Source organism: Eurosta solidaginis, chromosome 2, assembly GCF_040869045.1.
Source record: "Eurosta solidaginis isolate ZX-2024a chromosome 2, ASM4086904v1, whole genome shotgun sequence".
NCBI lineage: Eukaryota > Metazoa > Arthropoda > Insecta > Diptera > Tephritidae > Eurosta > Eurosta solidaginis.
This window is the reverse complement of record NC_090320.1, coordinates 225,273,629-225,300,092: the sequence shown is the minus strand read 5'-3', so window position 1 is coordinate 225,300,092 and position 26,464 is coordinate 225,273,629. Positions and strand designations below refer to the sequence as shown.

At 40.5% G+C, this 26,464-nt stretch overlaps 2 protein-coding genes across 4 annotated transcripts in view; one reads left to right on the top strand and one right to left on the bottom strand.

Moving 5' to 3' along the window:
• Nucleotides 1-2,004: 2,004 nt before the first annotated feature.
• LOC137242623 (uncharacterized) lies at nt 2,005-8,056 on the top strand. Of its 2 annotated transcripts, XM_067769896.1 has the most exons (4): nt 2,005-2,185; nt 2,246-2,893; nt 2,974-3,084; nt 7,795-8,056. In XM_067769896.1, the coding sequence occupies exons 1-4, from the start codon at nt 2,100-2,102 to the stop codon at nt 7,904-7,906; spliced, it is 957 nt and encodes a 318-aa protein (XP_067625997.1). In that variant the 5' UTR covers nt 2,005-2,099; the 3' UTR covers nt 7,907-8,056. The 2 variants fall into 2 exon arrangements, with proteins under 2 accessions (XP_067625997.1, XP_067625996.1); XM_067769895.1 differs by having other exon boundaries at nt 2,005-2,893.
• Nucleotides 8,057-13,539: 5,483 nt separating this feature from the next.
• LOC137240637 (uncharacterized) overlaps nt 13,540-26,464 on the bottom strand; it is a 173,859-nt gene continuing 160,934 nt past the window's right edge. For both annotated transcript variants that reach the window (XM_067767136.1, XM_067767137.1), the window contains exon 3: nt 13,540-20,979. In XM_067767136.1, the coding sequence (XP_067623237.1) occupies nt 18,689-20,818 (2,130 nt within the window). In that variant the 5' untranslated portion in view covers nt 20,819-20,979 and the 3' untranslated portion in view covers nt 13,540-18,688. The remainder of the gene's footprint in view (nt 20,980-26,464) is intronic.

Sequence of the window (26,464 nt, the reverse complement as noted above, 5' to 3'; positions counted from 1 at the left end):
AACATGAGCCAAATCGGGCATCATAGGTCGCTTTCTATTCATGTATCTATGTATTATGTGTTCCAAATATGGGCAAAATCGGACCACAAATATGATTTTTTGAATATCTCGATCCTTCCGCCACCTAGCGGCGATTTTTTTTGATAGGTCGCTTTCAATTCTTGTATGTATTAAGTGTTCCAAATATGAGCCAAATCGGGCCACAAATACGATTTTTGCGAATATATCGATCCATGCGCCACCTAGCGGCGATTTTTTTTCATAGGTTGCTTTCTATTCTTGTATGTATTATTTGTTCCAAATATGAGCCAAATCGGGCCACAAATACGATTTTTGTGAATATCTCGATCCATGCGCCACCTAGCGGCAATTTTTTTCACAGGTCGATTTCTATTCTTGTATGTATTAAGTGTTCCAAATATGAGCCAAATCGGTCCACAAATACGATTTTTGCGAAAATCTCGATCCATGCGCCACCTAGCGGCGATTTTTTTTCTTATTATTGCATTGTCATCGGGTTCTGAACTATATTCCAAGTTTCATGCTTGTAGCTTATCGGGAAGTTACTTAAATTTCAATTATAAGATTCATTCACAACGGCCGTGCAGCCGTGCATGCGGCCAGTCAACTCAAGCTAAATAAAACGGTTTAAAAAAAGCTACTTCCCATTCAACCTGAAAAATTTTGCATTCATAAGAACGTACATACATTCGTATTGTACGACCAAACACTGTACCAAGACTGCGTGCGATATGTGCTTACAGTACAAGCGCTGAAATCAAACTAACTAAATATTTGACTTTACATTCGTGCTAGCCACGCGTTCGTGTATACTAACACATTCTCAATTTGGTAATCGTGCATATGTAGTGGTGCCCACCTATGGTGATACTTCGAAACAGAAAAATAGCGGCCGGCCGAGAATTTCCTCAGATGATTCCAACGACGAATATGAAGGGCACACCCATAAACAAAAACATCAGCGTGCGTCCGGACCTACCCAATTGCCAGGGTAAGGAGAACCGGTTGATTTGGACGATGCAATGAGAAGAGGGCTTAGTGGCGCTGTGGTAAATTGTTACACACAAAACATTCACATTACATACATTGTACTCAAAGCATCTACAGGTAAATCAATGATACCGAATTCCTGACTCATAAGTGTCTTCTATGCGGAGTTCTATGCTATAGAGGGAGCAGGCAGAGTGCTCCAGCACAGTACGGTCCCAGACCGCCTTTAAGGCATGATAATGCAACGTGATAAAGTCGTTTATTGTGCAGAGGTTTTGAGCTCCCCTGGAACATCCATAAGGCATCTCAATGGCACCATTTTCGGGGTCTCTGGGCACAGCTATAGTGAAGGGAATGCATTTGCAGATAAGATGGTAGGTTTCGAAATGGACATAAGCGAGACGGATATCTTCGTACGGTCACTGCTGGGTTATCTCATAAGGAAAATAAAGGAAAACGAGAGTAGAGCAACGAACTTGCTGTGAAGCAACAAGGTTAGTTGCGAGGCCTCTGGGACCTTATGGCCAGGTTTCGATAGGAATGGAACTCGTTTCTTCTCAGGCTAAATAAATCTGCAGTTAAAGTATTTACGGTTGTCATCACAGGTCATTGCGCTATTGCATCGACGCTCCTTCGGTGGCGCATACCAACAACCTCCCTCTGCAGAAGCTGTCGGGATGAGGAGGAAGAGGAGTCGATTTATCACTTTCTCTGCCGAGGTCCAGGACTGCAAACAAGACGACTTATACTTCTGGGCGCACGTTTCTTAGACAGTGTGGCAGAGACTACTAGGAAGTCATCTGGTTGGACGAATGTGCCGCTCACTGAGCACACACATAAATGGGAAATTCCCATCACGCCCTCTTAACCTAACCAAGCCATACATTTAGTAAGTCAAACCCGGAAGTTGCCCTTAAACTTTTAATAAATTCAGTCTCACGGCTGGCTGTGTGAAAAGTTCACGACTTGTAAGATCTGGCAACGATGGTTAACGTTATTTGTCTTTCCCTTTTTTAAATGAAATTTATTGGAATATTCGAAATTTGCTGCAAACAAAAATCGTTTTTATATCTAAATCCACAATCCGCATGGATCTGAAAGCTCTTTTATTGAATTCTATTTCAAGTAAACGTCCATTGCTCTTCAACAGGCGGATGCATATTGGAAAAAGCTGGTCAGTTGGAATTCTTAAAACTGTGCCAAATTTAAAATTTTGTTGTTCTTTAAACTTCAGTTACTCCGTTACTTTTGAAGTCAATGGCAAGCTATTAACCGTCACACGCATTAGACAGATCTATACTAAAGCTCCATTTCAAATGCGGATACAGCGTCGCCAAAAATATCTACAGAAACTCAAGAGTAGCTCATCGTTCGGTGCAAATGAAAGTGTCAAAAGTAATACAACAACACCACCACCGTCCGCTCCGTTACCACCCCAATACGCTGATTGTGCTACTCAAACATCAAAACCCCAAATGCGTAGCCGCACAACCGAAACCGAATCGCAAGTATTTTCAGTCCATCGTCAACAACAGACCATACGACGTTTTCAGCGCAAACAAGGTACCCAAACTGATCCAAATACTTCGTCTCAGGCCATACAAACCGAGAGACGTACTGCAACACGCGGAACTCAGACAAATGATAGTAAAGCCGAAACAACATCATCACAAACCGAAAATTATTGTTGTAGTAATCAAGTGCAAACGGAACCGCAGCAGGAGGATCAATGTGGTGAACGCGAAAAGGAGGCGGTCGTATTTATGCTAAACGAAATTGGCGAAATGATAATCAATCAAAATCATTTGCTGCAAAATAATTCGACCATGTTGAGCCAAATATCGGAAATGACGGTGTTGAGTAAGGTGGCAGCGAGACAGAAGTGGGTATTAAAGAATTTACTGTTGGTTGTGTTCACGGAAAAATCTCAGTTGTAATATTTAAATCTCTATTATTTTCCAGGGGCTGCAAACAAATGGAGAAGCAACACAAAATGCAGCGTCTTAGTAGAAAACGTGCAAGACTACGTTGCATACCCATGCCGATAAAGCAGCAGCTACCAGCCGACAGAAGGTTTGTGTTTGTAATAAGCTGGTTTGTTAGGATAGATCAGGTTAAGAGGTCGTGCATTGGATTTTCCACACTCCTACTGGGAGTCATTTTTGTCTATTGTGAGTGCACTCAGTGAGCGCCGGGTGGCGGCAGATTCGTCCAACCAGATGACTTCCTAGTTGTCCTCAACGAACTACTTGCTTTCGTTGATGAGTTTAAGTTTGAGTGAAATATCTACTTTCCCAACCTCTGCCAAACTGTCGAAAAACCGTGTGCCCAGAAATCTGAGTCATCTCGTTTGCTTCCCTGGACATCGGCAGAGAGAGAATTTAGTCGACTCCTTTTTCTTCTCATCCTGACAGCTACTACAGAGGGAGCTTGTCGGTATGCGCCACCGTTGAAGCATCGGTGCAATAGTCCACTGACCTGTGATAACACCCGTAAGTACTCATTACAGAAAGCTAGTTCCTTTCCTATTCAAAGATAACCTAAAAAACCATGAGACCTCGTAATCAAGCCGGTTGTACAACAACAAGTCCGTTGCCCTAATATTATATTCATCGTTTTTCCTCGTACAGAGCAGTCCGCCGCCTCTTATTTTAATTTTGGAACCTTTCTCACCATCCTAAATTCTAGTGCCTTTATGGCGGCCTGGCTGAGGACAAATATTGTTACATCTGTGTACTGACCTGGAGCAGTGTGGCTGTATAAGTCCGCACGATTGATTTACCTCTAGATGCTTTGAGTAGATTGTAATGATCCTACCACTATCTTTCTATCATTCCTCTTCGTTATGTTACTTACTTACTTAATTGGCACCTAACAGTTTAAACGGTTATGGCCGTTTAACAAGGCGCGCCAGTCGCTCTTTCTCTCTGCGAACCGGTGCCAATTGGTCACACCAAGGGAGCTTAAATCGTTTTCCATCTGGTCCTTCCAACGGAGTGGGGGTCGACCTCTACCTCTGCTTCCATAGGCGGCTTCTGATAGAAACATGGCCTAGCCAGCGCAGCCGCTACGTTTTAATTCGCTGGACTATATTGAAGTCTGCGTATAGATCGTACAGCTCATCGTTAAATCTTCTTGTGTACTCCCCATCGCCAACGTGTAGAGGTCCATAAATCTTTCGAAGAACTTTTCTCTCGAACAGAGACGACTTTACTTTTCAATTGCCTACCTTGTCCAAAGTAGCATTTATTGGCAAGATTGATTCCTCGTGTTCCAGTTCGGAGTAAGCAGAACTAACGGCGCGGGTGTTCAATGTCATCAGCATATGCCAGTAATTGGACGCTTTTTTAGAATATGGTTCCAGAGCGGTTAAGTTCTCCAGCTATTATATTTTTCTCCAGCATCAAATTAGTTAAAAAAATCGCACGATAGGGGGTCAACCTGTCTGAAACCTCGTTTAGTTTCGAGAGGCTGAGAGAGGTCCTTCTCAATTTTGACTGAGTTGATGTTGTTGCTCAACGTCATTTCGCACAGCCGTATAAGTTTTGCGGGGAAACCAACTTCAGACATAGCGGCATATAGGCATCTCCTTTTCGTGCTGTCGAAGGCGGCTTTAAAAGCGACGAAGAGGTGATGTGTGTCGATTCTTTCTTCGAGGGTTTTTTTTCCAAGATTTGGTTGTGAAAATCTGGTCGATGGTAGATTTACCTGAAGCCGCACTGATAAGGTCCAATCAGTTGATTCGCGGTGGGCTTCAATCTTTCGCACAATACACTTGACAGGACCTTATACGCGATATTAAGAAGGCTGATTCCGCGATATTTGGTGCAGTTTGCAGTATCCACCTTCTTGTGGACTGGGCAAAGAACACTTATATTCCAATCGTCGGACATGCACTCGTCCGCCCATATTTTGCGAAAAAGCTGATGCTTGCTCCTTACCAACTCCTCGCCGCCGTATTTGAATAGCTCCGCAGGCAATCCATCAGCACCGCGGCCTTGTTGTTTTTCAATCTGGTTATTGCTATTCTGACTTCGTCATAATCGGGTGGGGGACATTTATTCCATCATCATCGATTGCGGGATCGGGTTCGTGATCCCTGTGCGGTAAATCGCTGTCTCCATTTAGGAGAACAGAGAAGTGTTCCCTGCATAATCTAAGTACTTTCTGGATATCAGTTAAAAGGTCGCCGTTTCGTTCTTCTTCGCTATGTTAGCATAGATTATAAGGCTTTGTCAAATGACCATTTAACAACACCATCAGCTCTATAAGGACTGGGAAGGGTTTTTACAAGCCATGCGAAACCAAACTTGGCTTCAGCCAAAGCGACTCCCTAACGTGAAATTTCTTTAACCTTATACTGGAGAAGATAGTCCTACCAGCAGATTTAACCCGCGGTAGCGCAATCTATTTTAAGAGCATACAATTGTTGGCGTACGCTGATGATATAATTGGTCTTAACAAACGCGCCATAAATTCTGCTTTCTTTCAACTGGATGAAGAGTAAAAAAAGTGGGCCTGCCGTAAATGAAGAAAAGACAAAGTACTTAGTGTCATCAAAGAAATAATCGTCGCATTCGCACCTTGCCAGCCATGTCTTGTTAACAGATGCAAGTTCGAGACTGTGCAGGACTTTGTCTAACTGGGAGCCAGAATTGACACTAAAAAAATGTTTGGAAATCAAACGGAGAATAACTTGCCAATAGGTGCTACTTTGGACTGAGTAGGCAGATATGCAGATAGTGCTACGAATAAAAGCACTATTGAACACGGTTTGGACGAAGACACTCCAGCCAAGAAAGTATTTCGATCGAGACTGCAGTTTGGAATCAGAGGAAGGGGAAGCCCCCACTGAGTTGGGAGTGGCAGGTAGAGGAAGAATTTACCTCCAGCAGGAAAAGCTAGCTTGACTTATGAAAGGGCCAAAATTGTTTAGGTGGTTAAGCGCCAATTAATGAACGTAATGTGTGTATAAGAAATAGATGTCGGAAGCAGATCGGACTGCTGTATTCAAAAGAAAAGTCTTCCGCGCTGAGACTTACACTGAGTTGGGAGGGACAGGTTCTTCCTCCACCTGAACTCCTTTTTGCTTCGGATTGGCGTCAGTTATCGCGAAACAGTGATAGCTGACGTGAATTTACGCCATGGCTAAGCTCGCCTAGACGGTTAAGTACCAATGAATGATTATGAAGTCGTGTGATAATAGGATAGAGGCAGACAGTGACAGCCTTAGTGAAACCATTTTGGCAAACTCGGCTAAAATGATCACTACGGTTTGCAAGGAGTACGGTAACATGTAACGATCTTGCTTGGAGCAAATGGTTTGCTATTTAATGTTTAATATTGCTACTGATCCTGTAGATGGGTTAGGCGCTGAGCCTGAGACCCCAATGCAAAAAAAGTGAGGCAGGTGGTGAAAAATAACTCGCTGAAGCCTCGCGAGAGATCTATATTTTGTGTTGATGACAACGACAAAGACTTTGAAGTTTGGTGGCCTCGTGATTGCTAAAACTGACATCGTCGTCCTCCAGAACACATTCCATTGACGGGGCAAAGCATGAAAACAACCGGGCCATATGATATTTGAAAAGCCAAAAACAAAGTGTTAGTGTTGGATTTGTGGCGTGAAAGATCTATGAAAAAAAGACTTTGGAAGAGAAAATGTTCACGTTTGTGAAGAAGCATCTCACCGCAACGCACAATGAAGCAAGTCTGTGCAACGTATCCAAAGGGCGGTTGATGATGAGCTTTGCCGCTGCTTGCCTGTAGACAAGGTGCATGAAAGGATCTCTTAAGCTACCCAAAGAATGCTCAACGCAATCAGTCTCGTCGTGATCGAGGGTAGGCATGGATGCATGCGTTGTACGGGGAGCAAATACCGACACGGACCCTCAACTTATCACAACTACGATACGCACACGCGTATGTGCAACAAGGAAACTGCGCACGGTCAAAAATGTAAAGTCTTCTGTACAGAATCTGCTCATGAATTATAGAGCTGATGAACAGACTTCTACTCAACGATATAACCGAAATCCACTTTACACTCACTACGTTCCGGCACTGCGAACAATATAGGTTTCCAATCTAGAACACAGCTCGGAAAAGATGGTAACTGTATCACATCGTCATTCTGCCCATGGGCGCAGTAATGCGCGGAGTATGTGGGCGTTGTTGGGGCGTGCAAATCTGGCACGGAAAAAAGTTAAAAAACGAGACACTTCCAACAGGAACAATGTCAGCCAGTTAACCGACATACAAATCTAATTGAGTTGCTGAGTCATTGTCAAATGGCAAGGCAGATGATGTGGGCGATGTTGATGGAAATTGTGTTCTACCATCCGACGAATTGAATAACAAAGCAAAGATAAATAATTCCTACTGAGTAAGCTTTTGAACCATAGGTGTGACGAATTAGTAAAATGCGTCAAGCCTTCGAAATTTCGGACATTAATCCTATCAGCCATTATTTCGTTCTCATTGCACTCCCTCACGCCTTTTGGTTTGACGCGAGTTTTTCATTTCCTTATTTGTCTCACGAAGTTGATCCCATGAATATATCACAACTTGGCTCTAAAGAAGCGCCTTCGCGACTCCTCATTGTACCAACTGATTTTGAGTCACAACCGTAGCTAATTTTAAAAACTATGAGTCATGATATCGACGAAAACTCGGATATTGGGCATATTCGAATCGACAACCGAAATAGGGCTATATTCATATATACTCAGCTATCGGTATACCCATATTGTCCATATTCAATTTTTAAAATTTCTTTTTCAGAAGTCAGTGGGTTCAAACCATCTACCCGATCGGTCTATCCAGTAAGATGACACAAACACGGCAGGAACCGAGGCGGCATAAACGTTTTCGACTCTTCTGTTTTTCCACATAATTAAATTTTACTCATTTTATAATTTCAACATCACATGGAGTTTTTTGGAGTGCATTGATACGGACTGTAATTATTTCTCAGTCTTGAAAAGGACAAAATCAGAAATAATGAGTCGCATTATATTCTTAGGATATGATATTAGAGGTCATGTATGACACGTGTAAGTTTATTAGTGTAGATATGTACATATTTCCCCGATAAAAATTTAATTGAATGAAATTTTTAATTTTTGTTTCACAATTTCTTCTTTTGACTTTGTTGTTGCTGATCGTTGTTGTTGCTGGTGTAACTATAAAGACACTTACCGAAGACTTTTGGGCGTATTATGGATGCTGACAGTACTTGTCTGGGTATAGATCCGTGAACAAGCACCATATAGGTATAAGCCCGACCATGCAACCCAATTGTCAAACTCACCTAAGCGAGGCGAATCCTCTTAAAAATACGCACGTATCATACACATATTTAACAGACGAGGTTCTGGCGACGCCTTGCGAGTATCAACTCCTTCACGCCAGATGTTCTCGCGAAGGCAAAGGCTGACATCATCACCATATAGGAAATGAAAACCTCTGGACAAGGGGCAAGGTGGGGTACAATAAATAGGTCCTTGCGACATTAGCTGTAATAACCCCAAAAAGATAAGCAAAAGTCAGAGCCATAGTGTTAGTTTGGTAGCGAAAAAGGAATAAAGCTGCCAAGTTCAGTCGTTCACGGATTTTAACAAATGTCTCACCGCAATCCGCATCAAGGGACAGATGGGCTTTTCAATAAAACATTAATCTTCGCCACTCGAAGTCAGAGGCTCTGTTCAAAACTTAATGTTTATAGTCGATATTAACGGTCGTGTAATTGACTTACCAGATTTGCTGTAACAAATGTTTCAATATTCCTAATACAACTCTCCGCTCTTGCAATATATTGTAACGAATTTTGGGGAATGACTTCATCAACAATCTCCGCCACAACGAAATTGTGTAGAACCGTGACCTTTCCAATTAACACTTCACATGTCACTTCTCCCTGGACTTGGTTATACTCGCCAGTGACCGTACGCAATCTTGCTCGAGGCAATGGCTTTACTCTCCTGTTGACGAAATCAGAATCGGATTAAGGAATGAGATGCGCCCGTTTCTACAGTCAGTACACGTTCTTTGCCGTCCACATTTCATCTGACGGTAAGACTGCTCGATTTTCTTGCGATTTGTGATACAGAGATAACGGGACATTCCACAGCTGAAGTTAGCTCTCGAGCTTTACATCTGACTCGCTCTTGCCCATATCCTCCAGCGTCGTTCTTAAGACCACCCATGCTGTTGAAACTACTAGGATCAATATCGCAATGATGTGCAATGTGCCTTGTCTTCCCGAATTTGAAACATTTGATAACTCTTTCACTCCGCTTTTGCGATCCTTTCAGCGCCTCCAATATTGTGTTCACCCAGTCTGGCCTTTTTACCTCCTCACGGCTTGCTTTGAACGCTGGCTTACACAGAAGCGATGCTGTTTCCTGAATCAGAGCATGTGATACCGCTTCTGTGAGTGTAGGTTTTAGGTTTACGTATGTCGCACGCTTCGTTTCGATATCCCGTATTCCATTAATAAAGCTCTGAATTTTTACCCTTTCGGTGTATTCCACGGGTGCGTCCGCATTCGCTAAATGTGCCAGCCTTTCAACATCCGATGCAAACTCATGTAATGTTTCACCAGGCCTCTGGAAGCGGTTCAGTAACTCCATTTGGTACATCTGTCTCCTATGCTCGATTCCGTATCGCATCTCTAGTGCGCCCATTAATGTTTCATAACTGTTATGTTAGTACTCTGGGATAGTCTGTAAGATTTCAGCTGCAGGCCCTTTCAATGCCACGAATAGTGCAGCAACTTTATCATCCGCATTCCAGTTGTTTACTGCTGACGTCTTCTCAAGTTGAAGCTTAAATATCTGGAAAGGAACAGAGGCGTCAAAAGATGGAGTTTTTACATTCGTATTGCTTGCTGAAACAGCTGGGCGATTTAGATGCAACTCCTGTATACGACCTCTCAAAGCATCCACCTCGGCCTCGATTTTTTCCTCAAACTGCGGTATTTTCTCGTCCATACGCGCTTCGAGTTTTGATGATATACGCGCCTCTTGCCCTTCGAGTTGTACTGTTATGCATGTCTCTTGTTATTTCAGTTGTGTTTCCATCTTTGATGTAATCTGTGTCCACATTACTGAAATACGGTTCTGCAACTCCTTTTTTAGTACCTGGATCTTTAATTCACTCAACTTTGCCATGTCCAAGTTGTATTCAAAATCTTCGGAATTTATTCAACAGTTCCTCTTCTGACACCAATTGTAACGAATTTTGGGGAATTCCGCTTATTCCAAACCTTCTGCAAACGTTCGAATTGCTAAACTGTTGAATAAATAACTCCAATATTCAATAATGCAAAATGAACTTTATTAGACTACTTTGAGAGTACTTCACAATAACACTTATACCTCACAATTATACTTCGCAACTAAAAGCGTGTTTAAATCAAACTGATTAGTCATGCTCAGCTTGCGCTGCTTTTATACTCTCGGTTTCCTTGTTCACCCATTTCTCCTAAGATCTAGTAATTTCGCGAACTTCATGCTTGGTTACCAGCCATATACATATATATTTGTAGTTTGTGGCCATATGCGTGTGTATATGTGAGTACTACTTCGGCTGATGATTACATGTGTTTGTGAGTATCTCTCCGTTGCCTTGTATGTATGTGTTCAAATGATGATTGATTTGTTTACGTACATAGGAATGGCTGCTTAGTATGAGTTTAGTGATGCTAATATTCGTCACAATATTTTTCATTGAAGTTCAGAGTTCTAATTATCTTAACTTTGTCCCTCTCTTTAGAGGGCTTTAAGAGTTTAATCGGATAGCTAGAAGTATGAACATGAAATTGCGTTTGACAAAATATTTGATTATTTATAGTGAAATTTTCAAAATGAGATTTAATACTTTTTGTGCTAAGTTTGGAGCCTGGAATCAATGTCATATATGAAAGGCAGCCGGCGATGTTGTTGTATTTGTGTTAACAGTGCTTCAATGGGCACGACCACTCACAAATTGTCATCTAAGTCCTCTCACGCGAGTCCAAGGAAACTGACAGTTGATCAAGCAGTTGCTTGCTAGGATGTCCTGGTTTGTGACAGTTTACCAAAAACTGCCTGTTCAGCATTTCATTGTGCTCCTTGATATTGAGCACTTTGTCCTCACTATGCAGATGTTAGGGGGTCATAAGGAGACATTCCGTGGCAGTTCTGATTGCAACATTTTGACAAGCCTGTCGCGTTTTCCAGTATCTGTTTTTAAGACCAGGTGACCAAACTGGTGACGCGTAACTCATGAGCGGCCGTCCAGTGGCTTTGTACCTAGTTAGCAACGTTTATTATTAACTTTTCCTCACGTGCTGCCGGCAAGCGACTTCAGGATTGTGTTGTGGCTTTGTACTTTAGATACCCCTAAGATCTTTGGGTGACTAACAGTCGGTAGAGTGACACCATCGACGTGAACGTCCAATATTTGCGTCATCTGTTCCTTCACGTCGTAAACAGAGTGTCTGTGGATTTTGTCGGTGATAATGACAGGTTTCGCGAGTTGAAGAAACTAGAAAGAGCGGGGAGATATCTGTTTATTTTAGAAACTAATACATCTATTGAAGGGCCAGGTTCCATTGCCATAATCGTGCAGTCGTCGGCATAGGAAATGATTGTAACTCGCTCTGGTGGCGAAGGGGGTTTTGATATGTAGAAATCAAACAGAAGAGCCCGTGGTACCACTTGTTTAATTGCCCTAGGCTTTGATGTTTCGTTCCTGAATTGAACCGACGCTTGCCGACTGCGTCAAATGCTTTTGACAAGTCATGTACCACGATCACCGTCCAGTGATGGGGTATTTCCTGATTTAGTCCGTAATTTATGTAAGTGTTTATGGCGTTTAGCGTGGCAATGGTGCTATGCTTTTTGCGGAAGGCTTGTTTGTGGGTAACTAGGCGAAGATTTATTGTGAAATGAGGGAGCAAGACGGTTTGCAATGTCTTCGCTAATGGCGAAATTAGTGATGTCTGCCTTTAGCCGGTTTACCAGGCTTTAGTAGTGCATTTATCCTTGCTATTATCATTGTTCAGGAATGACAAAGGGCTTCAGCGACAGGTTGAGAACGTGCGTTAGGTAGTTTATTCCCTCAGCGCCAAGGTGTTTTAGCATTGGCATGGCTATTCCATGCGGGCCTATTGATTTAGAGGGCTTGGCCTTTTTAATGGCTTCTTCAACCTCTGTGGGGGTGATGATACCGGGTGGCACGTCATGTTTGTGTTTATGTGCCCGTCTATTTGCACGACGTCTGGGCTTGTCTACTGAAGAACGCATTATAAATTGTCGGCAAAAGGCGCTCGCGCATTTCTCCAGATCAGATAAAGTTTTATCGCCGAAGGTTATGTATACTTTATCAGAGTCATAGTCAGAGATCATTTTCCTATCTAAAACTCATTTTCGTTAAGATTGCTTGTTGTTGTTGTTGTTTTAACGATAAAGACACTCCCCAAAGGTTTTGGGGAGTGTTATCGATATTTGCCGGATAATAATAAAGCACAATTATGTTACTAGCCAGACCATCTCGGGAACGATTAATATGACCACATTAAACCTTCTAGGCTATTCCGCCCGCTATGAGGAAACTGGGATCGCCAGAGCCTCGCCTGCCAAATATGTGTATGATTTTGTAACGAATTTTGGGAAAATGCTCGCAATGTGTTTTGAATTCGAAATCAAAACAAGACAGCCTATAAAATTTTTGTAATTGTAGCAGCATAAGTGTGACAAGAACAAATTTTAAATTGGGAACATTCGATTATTGAATACAAAAACAAAAACGTTTAAACAACAATATATCGGCACTCTGATGTTTGGGGATGTACCTAGCCTGTTGTATCACTGAACTGTCGAATAAATAACTCCAATATTCAGTATTGCAAAATGATCTATATTTAGACTACTTTTTGAGTAGTACTTCACAATTATAATTATACTTCACGAATAGCGTGTTTAAATCAAACTGATTGACTATAGCTTGCATCACGCTGCTTCTATACTCTCAGTTAGACTCGTTCACCTATTTCTCCTAAGGTTTAGACTTTTCATGAACATACCCTCAGGAACAGCTGTATCTCATACTAGGTTATTTATCTCTATGCGTGTGTATGTGTGAGTAACAACTTACGCTCTTAGCTGATGACTACATATGTGTATGTGAGATGATAATCTCTTTGCTTTAATATGCTGGTTATGTGTGTGAGATATTCTTCTCCCGCCTTCTAAGTATGTGTGTAAATGGCCAACTCCCATTGTGTTTGTTTACTACCAGCATAGTGATGATAATATTCACCAAAATACATTCATATTTGTAACAGCATTCCCCTCGCGTAGATGAGGGCAATTGGGTTGGTTACGGAAGCTTTGAAGATATAAAGCTTGGTATTGCGCTTATCAACCCTTTTAGTTGCTGACGGAGTGTATCGATTATGGGCCGACGATATGCTATATACTTACCTTATTTATACCTATTTCCACATTTTCAAATATATACATATTTCCATTTACAAAACTTTTTAATTTCTCAACTGCATTGCTTTATTCATTGGCAATTTAATAAAATCCTTTTAACAAACTAACGAAGGTAAAATACTTAACATAAACAAAATAATTAAAGGAGAGCAATTGGACGTTTTACAATAAAAAAAAAAATGTATAATAATCATTTGAAAAATTTATGTAGGTTTACTAAATAACTAAAAAACTTAACGAATAAGAATAGGTTGTTGTTGGCTGAGTGCTTGCACGAGCTACATACATAGATATAACGAATATATATTCGGTTATAATAGTTTTAATTTCCTCTATTGTAAATGAACAAGTAGTTATACAATCTAAAATAGTTGTTTTTGTATATATACTAGCTATGTACATATGTACGTAATTTGTTAACATTAATAGGAGTAAATTTAAATCTCTTTACATGAAAAATTATGTACATGCAAATTATATAATACAAATATTAGAATTAACATGATTAATAACACAGGCCAACAGCATGTCAGACCCAGAAACCAGACTATATACATATTTTCGAAGTATTTTGATGCGACGAATTGAAATCTGGCCTCAAAATTGCTCTATCAGCTCTGGTTTTCGAGATATCCTAACCTAAAAGTGCAAAAAACACCGTTTTTGCACATATTTGAGGTTATGTAGTCTTGCAGACGTTTTCTTTCACCAAAATTAATGATGGTATTTTTAAATGCAAGTCTTCTTCTTTCAAATGGCGTTCAGTTTGCCCAAATATCATTTTTTTTTCCGCTGAGATAGCATTTTGAAATTTACATATTTCTAAATTTTCCTACACCTGAGAATAGATTGAGATAACATAGACATGAGAAAGTCGATTACTAATTTTCTTGAATTGAGTCTTATTTTTCTTAAAATTTTGTCTCACACCATAAGTGTGTTAACTGACCACACCCCTACACTATCTAACCCTCGGGTACGGAGTTACACACAGCCCTGACCCCTAGAACCACCTCTATCATACCGCAAGCAGGCTAACCCACTTTAACCTGGGGACAGCGTTTACTCGCATATTTTTCTTAAAATAAGTCTTATTTATCTAGATATCTCACACCACAAATGGGCTAACCAACTTAACTCCTAATCCACCAACCCGCACGTATCTTCTAAAGAAACTTGAAAATTTCAAAATGCGATATCTCAGCGAAAACAAAAAATATATTTGAGTAAACTCAACGCCATTTCAAAGAAGAAGACTTGTATTTAAATATACCATTCTTTAATTTTGGTGAAAGAAAACATCTGCAAGGCTACATAACCTCAAATACGGGCAAAAACGGTGTTTTTTGCACTTTTAGGTCTCGAAAACCAGAGCTGATAGAGCAATTCTGAGGCCAGATTTAGAAATATATAGTCTGGTTTCTGGGTCTGAATGTTGGTTAAATTTTGTCGGCCTGTGTAATTCATTGAATAAGAACTTATAATAATATAGTACATATACATAGTAGAAGACTCAGTTGGTTTTAAATATTAAATACAAAAAATATTAACTTAGAAAAAAAGGACTCAATAATGTCATAGTTTACGAATTTAAGTGTTCATGCAACGAGTATCAAGTGGGAATTTCTATCATCGGAATATTAAAGTAAAGGTAAGCGCCAAAAAGTATGCAGTGAGGATTAAATGGAGGACCAGAGTATCCTCATACTAAACTAAAGCAGCGGAGTTGACTTAATATATCTCGTAAAGCGTATTTAAAAAAATAACTACTTAACGCAATATTCCACGAGAATATTATACCGAACTTGTCTTTCAATATGCATCGTCCTACGTTTAAATTTGTTTCTAGAAATGGGTATGGCGTAAATATTTTATGTCGATTTTGAACGAAAACTTAATTTTCATTAAAAACCTTCATACACTGTTTGAAAGCACAAACCATTTCCCTCAAGAACAGTGTTTAATTTTTTCCGATATTTAATTGTGATATATTGATATGTCCGTTTTTGTACTGTCAATACGTGTAGCACACTTTCAGGCACACTTTCTTATGTTAGGCTTGGAGTTGTGTAGCAGATGGAGTAGTCGTTGTAATTCTGTTTAATTTAAATGTTTTGTAAAATGGTCAAAATTCTTAATTGTTTTGTTTTATCAGCTTTAATACTATAATTTTATTTCGAACATGCATCATTTTCTGAATCCGTCGTCATTCAGTTATTAAGTGACTAACGTGCCTAAAAGTAGACTTCGAATTTGTGAAAGAATTTGGAGAGCGAAAATACGAAATTTTCAATGAAAACGTGTTGTAACACTTTTAGATACAAATATCTCGAAAACCAGAACCAATTTAAGAACTCTTTTACCGAATTAAGGTGGAGGTCTTTACAAAAATATAGGCTCATTCCTGGGTATAAAATTTACCGCCTGTGTAATTTTTGCAGATAAGCTTTTAATGGCAGAACTAACCTATTGTAACGAATTACGGGGATTCCTGATTATTACGCACCTTCTGTTAATGTTCGAATCGCTGAACTGCCGAATAAATAACACCAATACTCAGTATGGCAAAATGGTTTTTATTTACAACTTTACTGTTGCAGTAGTACTTCACAATTACAATTATCGCGAACTTCACTTATAACGTGTTTGAATCTCTCGGTACTTGATCGCCTTCGATAGGGTAGGCGAATATACTACTGCTATACCACTGCGGAAACTTTTTTCTGAATTTTTGATATTGCTATGCCTCGGACTTGAAACCAGGACTTTCCGTGTGGAAGGCTAATTACGCTGCCATCACACCACGGCGGCTACAGTTCTATATAGGCCCCATTTTACAGTGCGACTTAACAAGAGTTTAATCCTGTCCCTTTGACCTTCTCAATTGAGATGAGTAGTAAAATTGTATGTAAACGGTCATAGTGACAGGGCTAGCTTGGTATTAACTCTGACAAGAGCTTAAACACGAACTTAAATTGGGTCTAAGCATCAAATAAGGCAGGGTTGATACCTAGTCAATGTTGACTGTAGTTTAACCAGCATTGAAAAACTGACAGAAATTCTCTTTCTAAGGAAGTTAGGCTTAAAATGTAGTGAGTCACTTATCGATCAGATTTTCATTAATGGCGCCCGAGTAAGGACTTACTTCAAAACTTTTTAATATATTTGGTTAGGCCCACTTGAGGAACGGCAATTATTTTCAGCTCAGAGTTAATTAAATAAATTCGTCAAAAATGTCTAGGCTTAAACTCTCATGACAAGTTAACTCTAAGTTAAAATGATAACTTACCGTTCTGCAAGTGGTCATTGAGAGCTCAAATTAAAATTTTTCCCAAACGCTTACTTCGACATTTTCTTTTCATAATTTCCTGGCTAGAATTTTTGGTAGTCCTTATCGCTAGATATAAGTCGAGTTTATCCATTGTGGCAGATCTTTACTATATTTTCGAATAGAATAATAGCCCTGGATACAACTTGCTCGTTGCATGAACACATGATAGCTAACGGCTACATAAGTAGATAGAAGTTTTTAAAAAAGCTCTATCTCAGAATTTGTTCAATAAACCTTCTATTTTGGCCTAAATTCAATTGAGTTTTAGGTAAAATAAGCTTGTTTTGTAAAAAAATTCTGAATAGGCATATCGAATTGAAAAAGAAGTCAACCCTATTCGCCGTACAGCAGAATATCAGAGCAAAAGAAACTAACTAATGATTTGTATTAACTGACATCTATTTGTACCAAGGCGTTGCTTGCAAATCAAGACGAAGCCATATAAGGTGTCGGCAAAGCAAATTCAACCCGATTCGCCGTGCAGAAGAATCTCAAGTCAAAAGAAAATTTTCATTAATATCGATTAACTCATATATTGTTGTACCAAGGCGTTGTATGGGAAATTACCAAGAAGAAGCAATCAGCTGATGGGATAACACTACCTGGTACTGAATTCGTCTTGCTTGGAAAAGTATCAAGAACAAGCAATCAGCTGATAGAATAGCACCATCTGAATTGGCCTTGGCAAAGAAAGTATTTTGAAATAAACTGAGAGATTTGGCCGATTTCGCTAAGATACTGTGATCTTCCACCCAGCCGATGATATGTACTGTCACTACACTTTAAAACTCAAAGTACGAGCCGAATTTATTTTTGTGGTTAAAGGACCCAGTACGAGCATCAGATTATTGGTTCTGCTTCGATTTTCCTACGACGCAAGATAACATTGAGATGAAAGATTGCAAGTTTTCTTTTGATTTGACTTATGGTCGCATGGCGAATTGAAACTGTTTACAATCATTTCTATATATTTACCCGAGGTGAATCTATACAAAGTGATACCAAAGCACATTCCAAGGCGAATTTATACCAGGTGGTGGCAAAGCGAATTCAATCAATTCAGATGAACGTTAAGTCAAAAGAAAATTTTCATAGATTTTGATTAACTGACATTTTGTTGTACAAGGCTTTGTATGGAAAATTATCAAGAAGAAGCAATCAGCTGATGGGATAACACCACCTGTAATTAATTCGCCTTGGAACATTCAAGCCAATTCGCCATACCCGAGGTGAATCTATACAAGATGATACCAAAGTACATTCAAACCAATTCGCCGTATAGCAGAAAGTCAAATGGAAAGAAAATTATCATTGACATCCCGTTGTAACAAATTTTACCTGAAAAATCGCAAGCTCAACCGATCAGCTGATAGGAAAACACAACTTTTTACTGAATTCGCCTTGTTTTGTTTTGAGCTTTATAATTTGATGAGATTTTTTTCACATGGATTCATGAAGGAGAAATCAGTATACGGAGCCCGCGGAGGTTTTACGAGAGCAGCTGTTTGCTTGTTCTTCAAATTTTCTTAGCACCCAGGCGAACTCAGTACAAGGTGGTGTTATCCCATGACCTGATTGCTTCTTGTTGATATTTTCCATACAACGCCTTGGTACAACAATAAGTTAGTAACCGAAATCAATGCTAATTTTCTTTTGACTTCACATTCTTCTGCACGGCGAATTGGATTGAGTTCGCTATGCCATCACCTTATATACATTCGCCTTGGCCTTTGCTATGAATTCGCCTCGGATCTTATGTTAGGGCTGAACGATTTTCATGTTAGAAATTAGCTTAAAGAGTTAAGTACAAGGTAAATAATACATAGACGTTGGAGCGAAACGCGATAGAATGGCAATGCGGTCAGGTAGCGCAAAGCGGGCTGCCGCTATTACTGCTGCGCTCACGTTTGATACATACTTCAGGAGTTGGCGAAAAGTATGCGCTGTTGTTGTTATCTGACTGCGTCGCCCTGTGTGAGGAGCTTTCCTTTGTCGCTTGCTTTGTTGTTGTTTTTGACTCATTGGGCGTTGTTTCATCTTCTTCTTGACACATATTTGTTGGTGCCACCCCGGCCTCAGTTTCATTTTGAATAATTTCACGCAGCGCATCCGTTTCAACGTGCTCAGTTTCCATTTGCTCATTCGTCAGCGCGTCTGCTTCAGCATCATTTATATCGGTTTGAACAATTTGCAAAACACCACTACCACCACCACCACTGGCTGAAGACGACGAATCACGATCTGAACTAGTTGATGTGGTGCTGCGTGCTGATGGTGATTTGGGGCCATTGACTTCACGATTACCAACTTTCGCTGCTTGTGGTGATTTTGTTAGGTTTGCCGCCGCCGCAGCAGCCGCTGCAGCAGAGAGTGGTAATTGTGTTACTTTACCCATAAAGGAACGTATCTCTTCGAAGTAGGACTCTTCAGTAGGATTATCGCAATAACCGCCACGCCGTAGGCTGCGTACGCGCTCATTCATACCCAAACCCAACGATACGGCGTCGCTTTCATGTTTCTTCAAATGACGATCCAAATTTGTTTGCTGTCCAAAACAGCGTTCACATATTTCACACTTGAAGGGACGCTCTTTGTTGTGTATGTTGCGTACATGACGTTGCAAATTCGAGGATATGCTAAAGGAACGTTCACAGTATTTACACTTATACGGCTGTTCGCCGGTGTGCGTGCGTAGGTGTCGAGTCAAATTGGCGGAGCGTGGAAAGACCTTGCCACAGAATTTGCACGTATAGCGATCTTTACTTTTATATTGCGCTGTTGCGTTGTTAGAATTCGGCACATTTGCGGCCAAGCCGGTACGCGAGGCTGCTGTCGCTTTCTTGGAATTGTGATGCTGCAAAACCATTCCATCTGCATTTAAGGCATTGTGATTATTGTCACCGCTATTTAGATGCTGCTGCTGCAGGCGTGCGTGGTGATTCAATTGTTGTTGCTGATTACTCGGGTATTGCTGCGCGCGCTTTTGATTAGCAGCATCATGACCGTTGTTGGAATTTAGTGACGCTTTATTTGACTGCGTCAGCGCATCAGATATATGATTGCGACTTGCGCTGCCATCATAGTGGAACTCAAGTTGCGCGTCATTGTTGGACGCGGCTTGCTGCAGCTGCATAGAATTGTTTTGCATTTGTGATTGCAGTGCAAATGAAAAGGAACTCGTTGTAGGTGGTCGTGGCAGCACGAATGGATTGCGATAGGGCAGCGGTATAGCTTTTGCCATTGCTTCCAGCAATGATGGATGCAAACCGGTTGAAACAAATGGTAAACGATCTGCAGCAGCAGCTGCTGCAGCGGCATTTAACTGCAATGACTCTGTAATGCGCAGACATGCTACACCTAATTCAGATTTTTGTGCGCGTAAGCGTTGCTTATTTTTACTGCTCAGCGGGTCTAAATTCGCGGCAAGCATATCCGCAGAAAACGCTGTAAGACTGTTATTGTTTAACTCCTTTTCACATGCATTGACATCTGTGGGCGAGGCTGCGCTTTGTATGCGACAATTTAGGTTGCGCGCGCCAACAAGCGACGGAGTATGCGCGCTATGACTGCTGAGACTACTTGGTGATGTATCAATTTTGGATGTATTGTGATTATTGTTGTAGTTGTTGTTATAGTTAGTACAATTATATATGAGATTGCTATTCTCATCTTCCAGTGGCGAGGATGCACCACTTGTACTAGAGCCATCGTGTTTTTTGTGCGATAAACGTAAATCGAGCGGCTGATCATAGCTACTGCAACGCTTACGCGTTTTTGCTTCTTTGTGGCTTTGATGACTTAAGGCGGATATGGTGAGTGATAACGGTGGTGTGTCAGCGCCCATTGCAGACGTGCGCGTCGCTGTCACCGACAAATCATAAGGTACTTGTGATGCATATGTTGAGGTGGGCACTAGGCCTAACATTGGATAAACGGAGCCTTGCTTAGGGCTGGGCAGCATTTTTCTAGGTGAGTGATCCTTCTCTCTCATCACTGGCGTGTTTCCTTCCGTAGTGAATCGATTGTTAGCGTTGGTCTGATGAAATCGAGCATGTGCTGTGTGACCTTCAAATACAAATTCATTACACCAATTGTTGAGCGTCGCCTCTATATGATGTGGAAGCGCATAGGAAATATTGGCGCGAAACAAACCTTAAAATACATAAAAAGAGAAAACAAATGAAAACAGTTGTGAAAATAAATTTTTAAAATTAAAACTTAACGTCAATAATATGGGTAAACATTTCTAAATATTGAAAACAAACATAATGCGGTGATTCCACCATGAGTCCATGCATGGTGGAATGTTAAAAGGTGACGGATGTAAGCTAGCAAAGGGCGGATGATATGACAGCTGTCAAATCTTCCTCCACCTTCTGTCATAACCATGGTTCCACTATATGGTTGGCTCATCTGTAAAACAACAAAATATGTTAGTTCAGATTGTCAAAATCTGCGTGTTGCTGTTATGCGAATTTAATGGAATGAAAACATAAAACTTAGCAGCGTTTGTGTGTAGTAAGAAAATGTCCTTTTGACAATCCCATCGACCATGCAATGAAAAAAATAAAATCAGCCGATGAGATGAGCCAACCATATAATTGAGCCGTGGTCATAACATTATGAGTTCAGGTAAATCATGGCGGAACTATACAAGGTGGCAGCACGGTGACATACCTACAAACATAAATAAAAGTTCCACGTACTTTGTTTTTGTAAATTTATTTATTTATTTGAATTAGTCTACAAACACGAAAAATATTCTTACAGACTATGAGTAAATAAAATATGATTTCGAGACCGAAAATCAATATCGATAGAATTAGAGATTATATTGAATTCATGAACCCATTAGTGCATAAAGTTTATCTATATACTTATAATAAGTTTCAGTGAAAATTACGGGTTGTGGAGATCACATTTATCAAGTAGTGAGAGAAAAGTTACACATTTGTCTGTAATTTGTTGTAAACGACCCGTCCGATTTATCGAACGCTATGCACACCGGCACCTTAAGCTACCTCATGAGAAATAAAAAAGTGTTAAGGCTTCTAGCAAAATTTATTTAAAATATTACTGAAAATTAGCAAATATAAGTACAAGAATGTTATATAAACATATATTTATTTATTGGGCGCTACATGATACTCCATAAGACACTTCGGATGGAGACCTACTTCACATTTGAGGCACTTGTATTTCGACTTCCCTTCACACTTATTTGCACGCCGGCGTTCTGAATATATTGGAACAATCCAATGATTCAAGCAATCAAACCGTGTAGTGGATAATGGTGTAGCTGGTTTTCGTCCTTGATGTGGTGGAATTCCGTGCGTCACAAGCAGAGTTCGAGCTACATGCCTCCTAAATGCAAACAAGGAGTCCGTGTCTTTATTGCAGCCAACTTTTTTCGCAAGTAATACTTCGTCGGCCGCCCTGTAATCGGTGTAGCCTCGGTCTTCTCCTTTAAACATTTTTACATATTTCTGTGCGATTAGCTCGTAAAGTAGCACTTCTTCCTGCGTACAAACTAAAGGCAACCATATATCCAGTGCTTGCAAACAAAGCCCAATTTTTAAATCCAAATCTAATGGGATTTCCCCTTATAAATTGTTAAGCATAGTGCTTTCCGTAATAGGGAATAATGCTTTCATCGACACTGTAATGTTCGCCTATGCCGTGGTGCTTTTGGAAAAAATTCCCTAGGCTATCTAGTAATGGACGCAATTTAACAGGCTGTCAGAAGATGAGCCTATTTGACTATTGTCATTGAGGTGCAAGTTTTGGAGTATTGATTCGAACCTGTTACATCTTATATTTTCGGTAAGCAGTTTTGGAACATCGTTGTCTCTGGAAAAATAAAGTCGTTTATTTGGTAACTTGGCGTATCCTGATAGTAGCATTCCTCCCAAAATGACACAAATTTCATCTTCAGTAACCATTAGCTGTTTATTCCTCTGCCCAGCGTAAATATTGGTTTGCTCCACAATTTGTTTGATCAAATCTTAATTAAAAATAATTTAGAAAATCTACAGGAGTTTTACAATTACAAGCCACTTCTGATGATGTTTGTGGGCTCAATTCTGTACAAGTAAAATTTGGAATTTCTTTCTTCCGTAAGTCAACCCTTCTTTTCTTTGCTGGCTGTAGCCGTTTCTTCAAGGTCGAGAGTGGTTCATCCTCCTCGCATTCGCTACTCGAGGAGGCCTCGTGCAAACGATAATCTTGATTAGATCCTTTATTTGTACGAAAACGACGGAGTTAGTACTTAGTTCGCAATAATTTATGTCCTAAGTGGTTCAAATTACCATTGTGCTCTTCATCCGATTTGTCACTGTCTTCATCTGTAGCTTGACCTTCAAGTTCGATTGGTGGCTCTACATAAATAATGTTTCCATTGTCAGTATTTTCATCATCGCGCTCCAAAAGGCTCAAAATTTCATCTACTGTCAATCTAAAAAAAGCAACAAACCAATAAACTTATAGTCTGCTATGCATAACGTTAGATATATCGGACGTCACAACTAAATACTACAGAAAATGTTTCCTAATAACGCAAACGTCGTAATTTTTCATGTTTTGCTTAGTAACACTCCCATACACTAATAAGCACTTGTCATTAAAAAATGTTTCTGAAAATATGCCAAAAAATATAACAAAATATTTTAACCTTCGCGTGAAAAAGTCTGCTTGCAATCCGCCATACTGAAAAATGTAAAATAACGGGAACTTTTTATGACAGATCGATAAACGAAGGTTTGCCATTGTTGAAGAAATAGTTTTCTTTCGACTACACCATTTAAGCCTCCACACATGACAAACTTGATGCATACGAATTTAATTTAATTAATGTCCGATATATCGAACGTTATGCTGTAATGGGTTAACAGCCCTTGACAAAGGGGCGTTCCGAAGATAGTTTGTCTTAAAGTTTTCGCAATAAAAAATATTTGAATATCGCAGTGTCCTTTGCGGGACATTAAGATAAATGCGCTCCAGAAGGTAAATACAGTCAACAGTTCCTTGTATAATTCCAAAAACAAAAGTTAACGAGAGGACAGACCTTCTTTTTTCTAAAGATTTAAGATTTATTAACAATGATCGAGACCTGTAGGAGGGAAATGGTTCCAAGAAGCGAAGGCAAAGCAAAGTGTATTTAAGAAACACTTTTTGAACACGTTCTATCCTGTTTATCCTAAATTGATGAAATGGACGCCAGATCAAGGCTGCATACTCCAGATAGGGACGTACAAAAGTGGTGTAAAGTAACTTTAATGTATAGGGATTTGAGAACTCAGAACTATTTCTTCTACGAAAACCTAGCATAGCATATGACTTCGATATTATAAAATCAATGTGGCTGTTGAAAGAGAGCTTGGCATCAAAAATAACACCAAGATCCTTTATTTCACTGGATATCTGCAGACTATGAGCTGAAATACTGTAAGATAATGCTATAAGATTATTAGATTTTGAAAAAGAAACATGAAAACATTTGCTGATATTAAGCGAAAGGTGCGACTTCAGGCACCATAAGTATAAATTATTAAGCTCTAATTGAATTTTAGCCACGTCAGTTAGATCGGTAACTCTCGAAAATATCTTCAAGTCATCGGCATATAGCAAAAAGTAACTGAACTTAAAGCACGAGGAAATATCATTTATACGCAACACAAAGACCGGGGTTATGGATGCCAATTTTCAAGCATCTATAAAGACACCCGTGGATAGCGATCTGTTAAAGATAGTTAGTAAAGGGAATATCAAAGCTGGGAAATTTCTTAATATCACTGCAGATATTTCACCTACGACAGTACGCGAGGAAGGCTTCAATTTCGAAGAAGTCGGCAAACAAATTTGCCACATCTACAGAAGTATGAGCTGATTTGTCATTAAGAAAAAGGGTTGATGGTATTATAGAGCAGGACTTTTTCGACTTCAAAAAGTTCCAAAAGGTCTTGGGTTTAGAGTTGATGCTATGTTCGATATTAAGAATATAATTTCTATGCAAAAACTTATCCAGACAGTTAAACTCTTTCAGCAAACTCTTGTAGGTATTATAATGCCATTGACTGTTGGTTGCCTTATACTTCTTGTAAACTTTTTTGCGAAGATTTTTTAACTTCTTCAAACGATAGTTAAACCAAGGTAACTTATATGGTTTGCTTTTTATCAAAGGAATTTCTTTGAATTTGTAAAAACTGGCAGAAACTGTGAGGACCAAATATAATCCATTAATTTGGCCCACACAAAACCACCACCCCATAACACAGGAGCAGTACTACAGACAACACGAGACACAAACAAGTCTCTGAAACATCATAAAAACACGATTAGCAACATTGCCAACACAACACGGGACACAAACAAGTGTCAGAAACATTACTAGCGCAACAAGTTGCCGCAACACGCCACAGCAACACCGTAACCATGGCAACGCAATGAACTATGCTAGCAAGATCAAGAGCATTGGCTATAAAAAGGGCAACCCGAGAAGACAGCAGGCAGTCAGCACGCGGTTGTGGTTGCGACCGGAGCTACTATTGGAGCGCTCTGGAAGGCATATCGGTTTTGACCATTGCAAGCCAGTGCGTTTCATAGGAGAAAGTCGTGGACTGAAGATTGTGGGCAAGCAGGTTTTGACCGCTCTACAACGCTTTAGATCACGCTTGCTACCTCGCAAGCAAACGCCCTCCACAGCATCGTGATCCCGCGCTCAGCCAAACGTCGTCCGCGGCAGAAGTACGTCGGCAACCGCAGTAGGAGTGAGTCGAGGTGAAACGCAACAACGTGACTGTACCGAGGCTAACGGATCTCACCTAACGGGGCGCAAAGTTGCGACTGTCACCTGAGCAGCAATTGAAGGGCATCTGAAAGGCGTATCGGTTTTGACCATCGCAAGACAGTTCCCGTCATAGGAGAGAGCCGTGGGTTGAGGATTGTGGGTAAGCTGGTTTTGACCGCTCTACAACGCCTTAAACCACGCTCGCTCCCCGCCAAGCGAAGGCCCACAACGTCACGAGCCCGCGCGCCATCGCCATAAGCCTCGGCGGCAGAGTCACGCATACACACGACGCCAGCAGAGTTACGCATACACACGACGTTGTCCACAGCAGAGTCACGCTTACATACGACGTTGGCCGCAGCAGAGCCACGACGCAATACGATGCTGGCAGAGCCACGAATACGCACGACATTGGCAGCAGCAGAACTACGAGTACATACGACGTTGGCCGCAGCAGAGATACGCAGGCATACGACGCTGGCCGCAGCAGGCTTAGCACTGCCACTAACCATAATAGGAACACGCCGGCGCAAGGCGTCACCGAGACACATTCACACATACCTAGACGGCGACCAGTACGGCGCCCTAACAGAACGTTCCTAACGGGACACGAGGGACCGCTAGCCCATCACGAATTATAAAGCAAGCAATGAAATTAAGTGAATTATAGATACACATTTTATACATTTTATATTATAGTTTAGGGAATTTACCAATGAAGTGAATTTATATGAAAACGATTTGCAAGGCGCCCCGAAATACAAAATTCATTGTAAACGAACCTTGGACACGGCGAGTATACCCCACCAGTTACTGAAGAAGCACCGGGGCAAGGAAAAGCTTCGTTACAAT

Excerpts from the sequence above, each read along its gene's own strand:
- LOC137242623 (XM_067769895.1), top strand. The coding sequence starts at position 2,100 with ATGGATCTGAAAGCTCTTTTATTGAATTCTATTTCAAGTAAACGTCCA. Across the intron at positions 2,894-2,973 it reads AAGGTGGCAGCGAGACAGAA|GGGCTGCAAACAAATGGAGA; the intron begins GTGGGTATTAAA and ends ATTATTTTCCAG. Across the intron at positions 3,085-7,794 it reads CAGCTACCAGCCGACAGAAG|AAGTCAGTGGGTTCAAACCA; the intron begins GTTTGTGTTTGT and ends TTTCTTTTTCAG.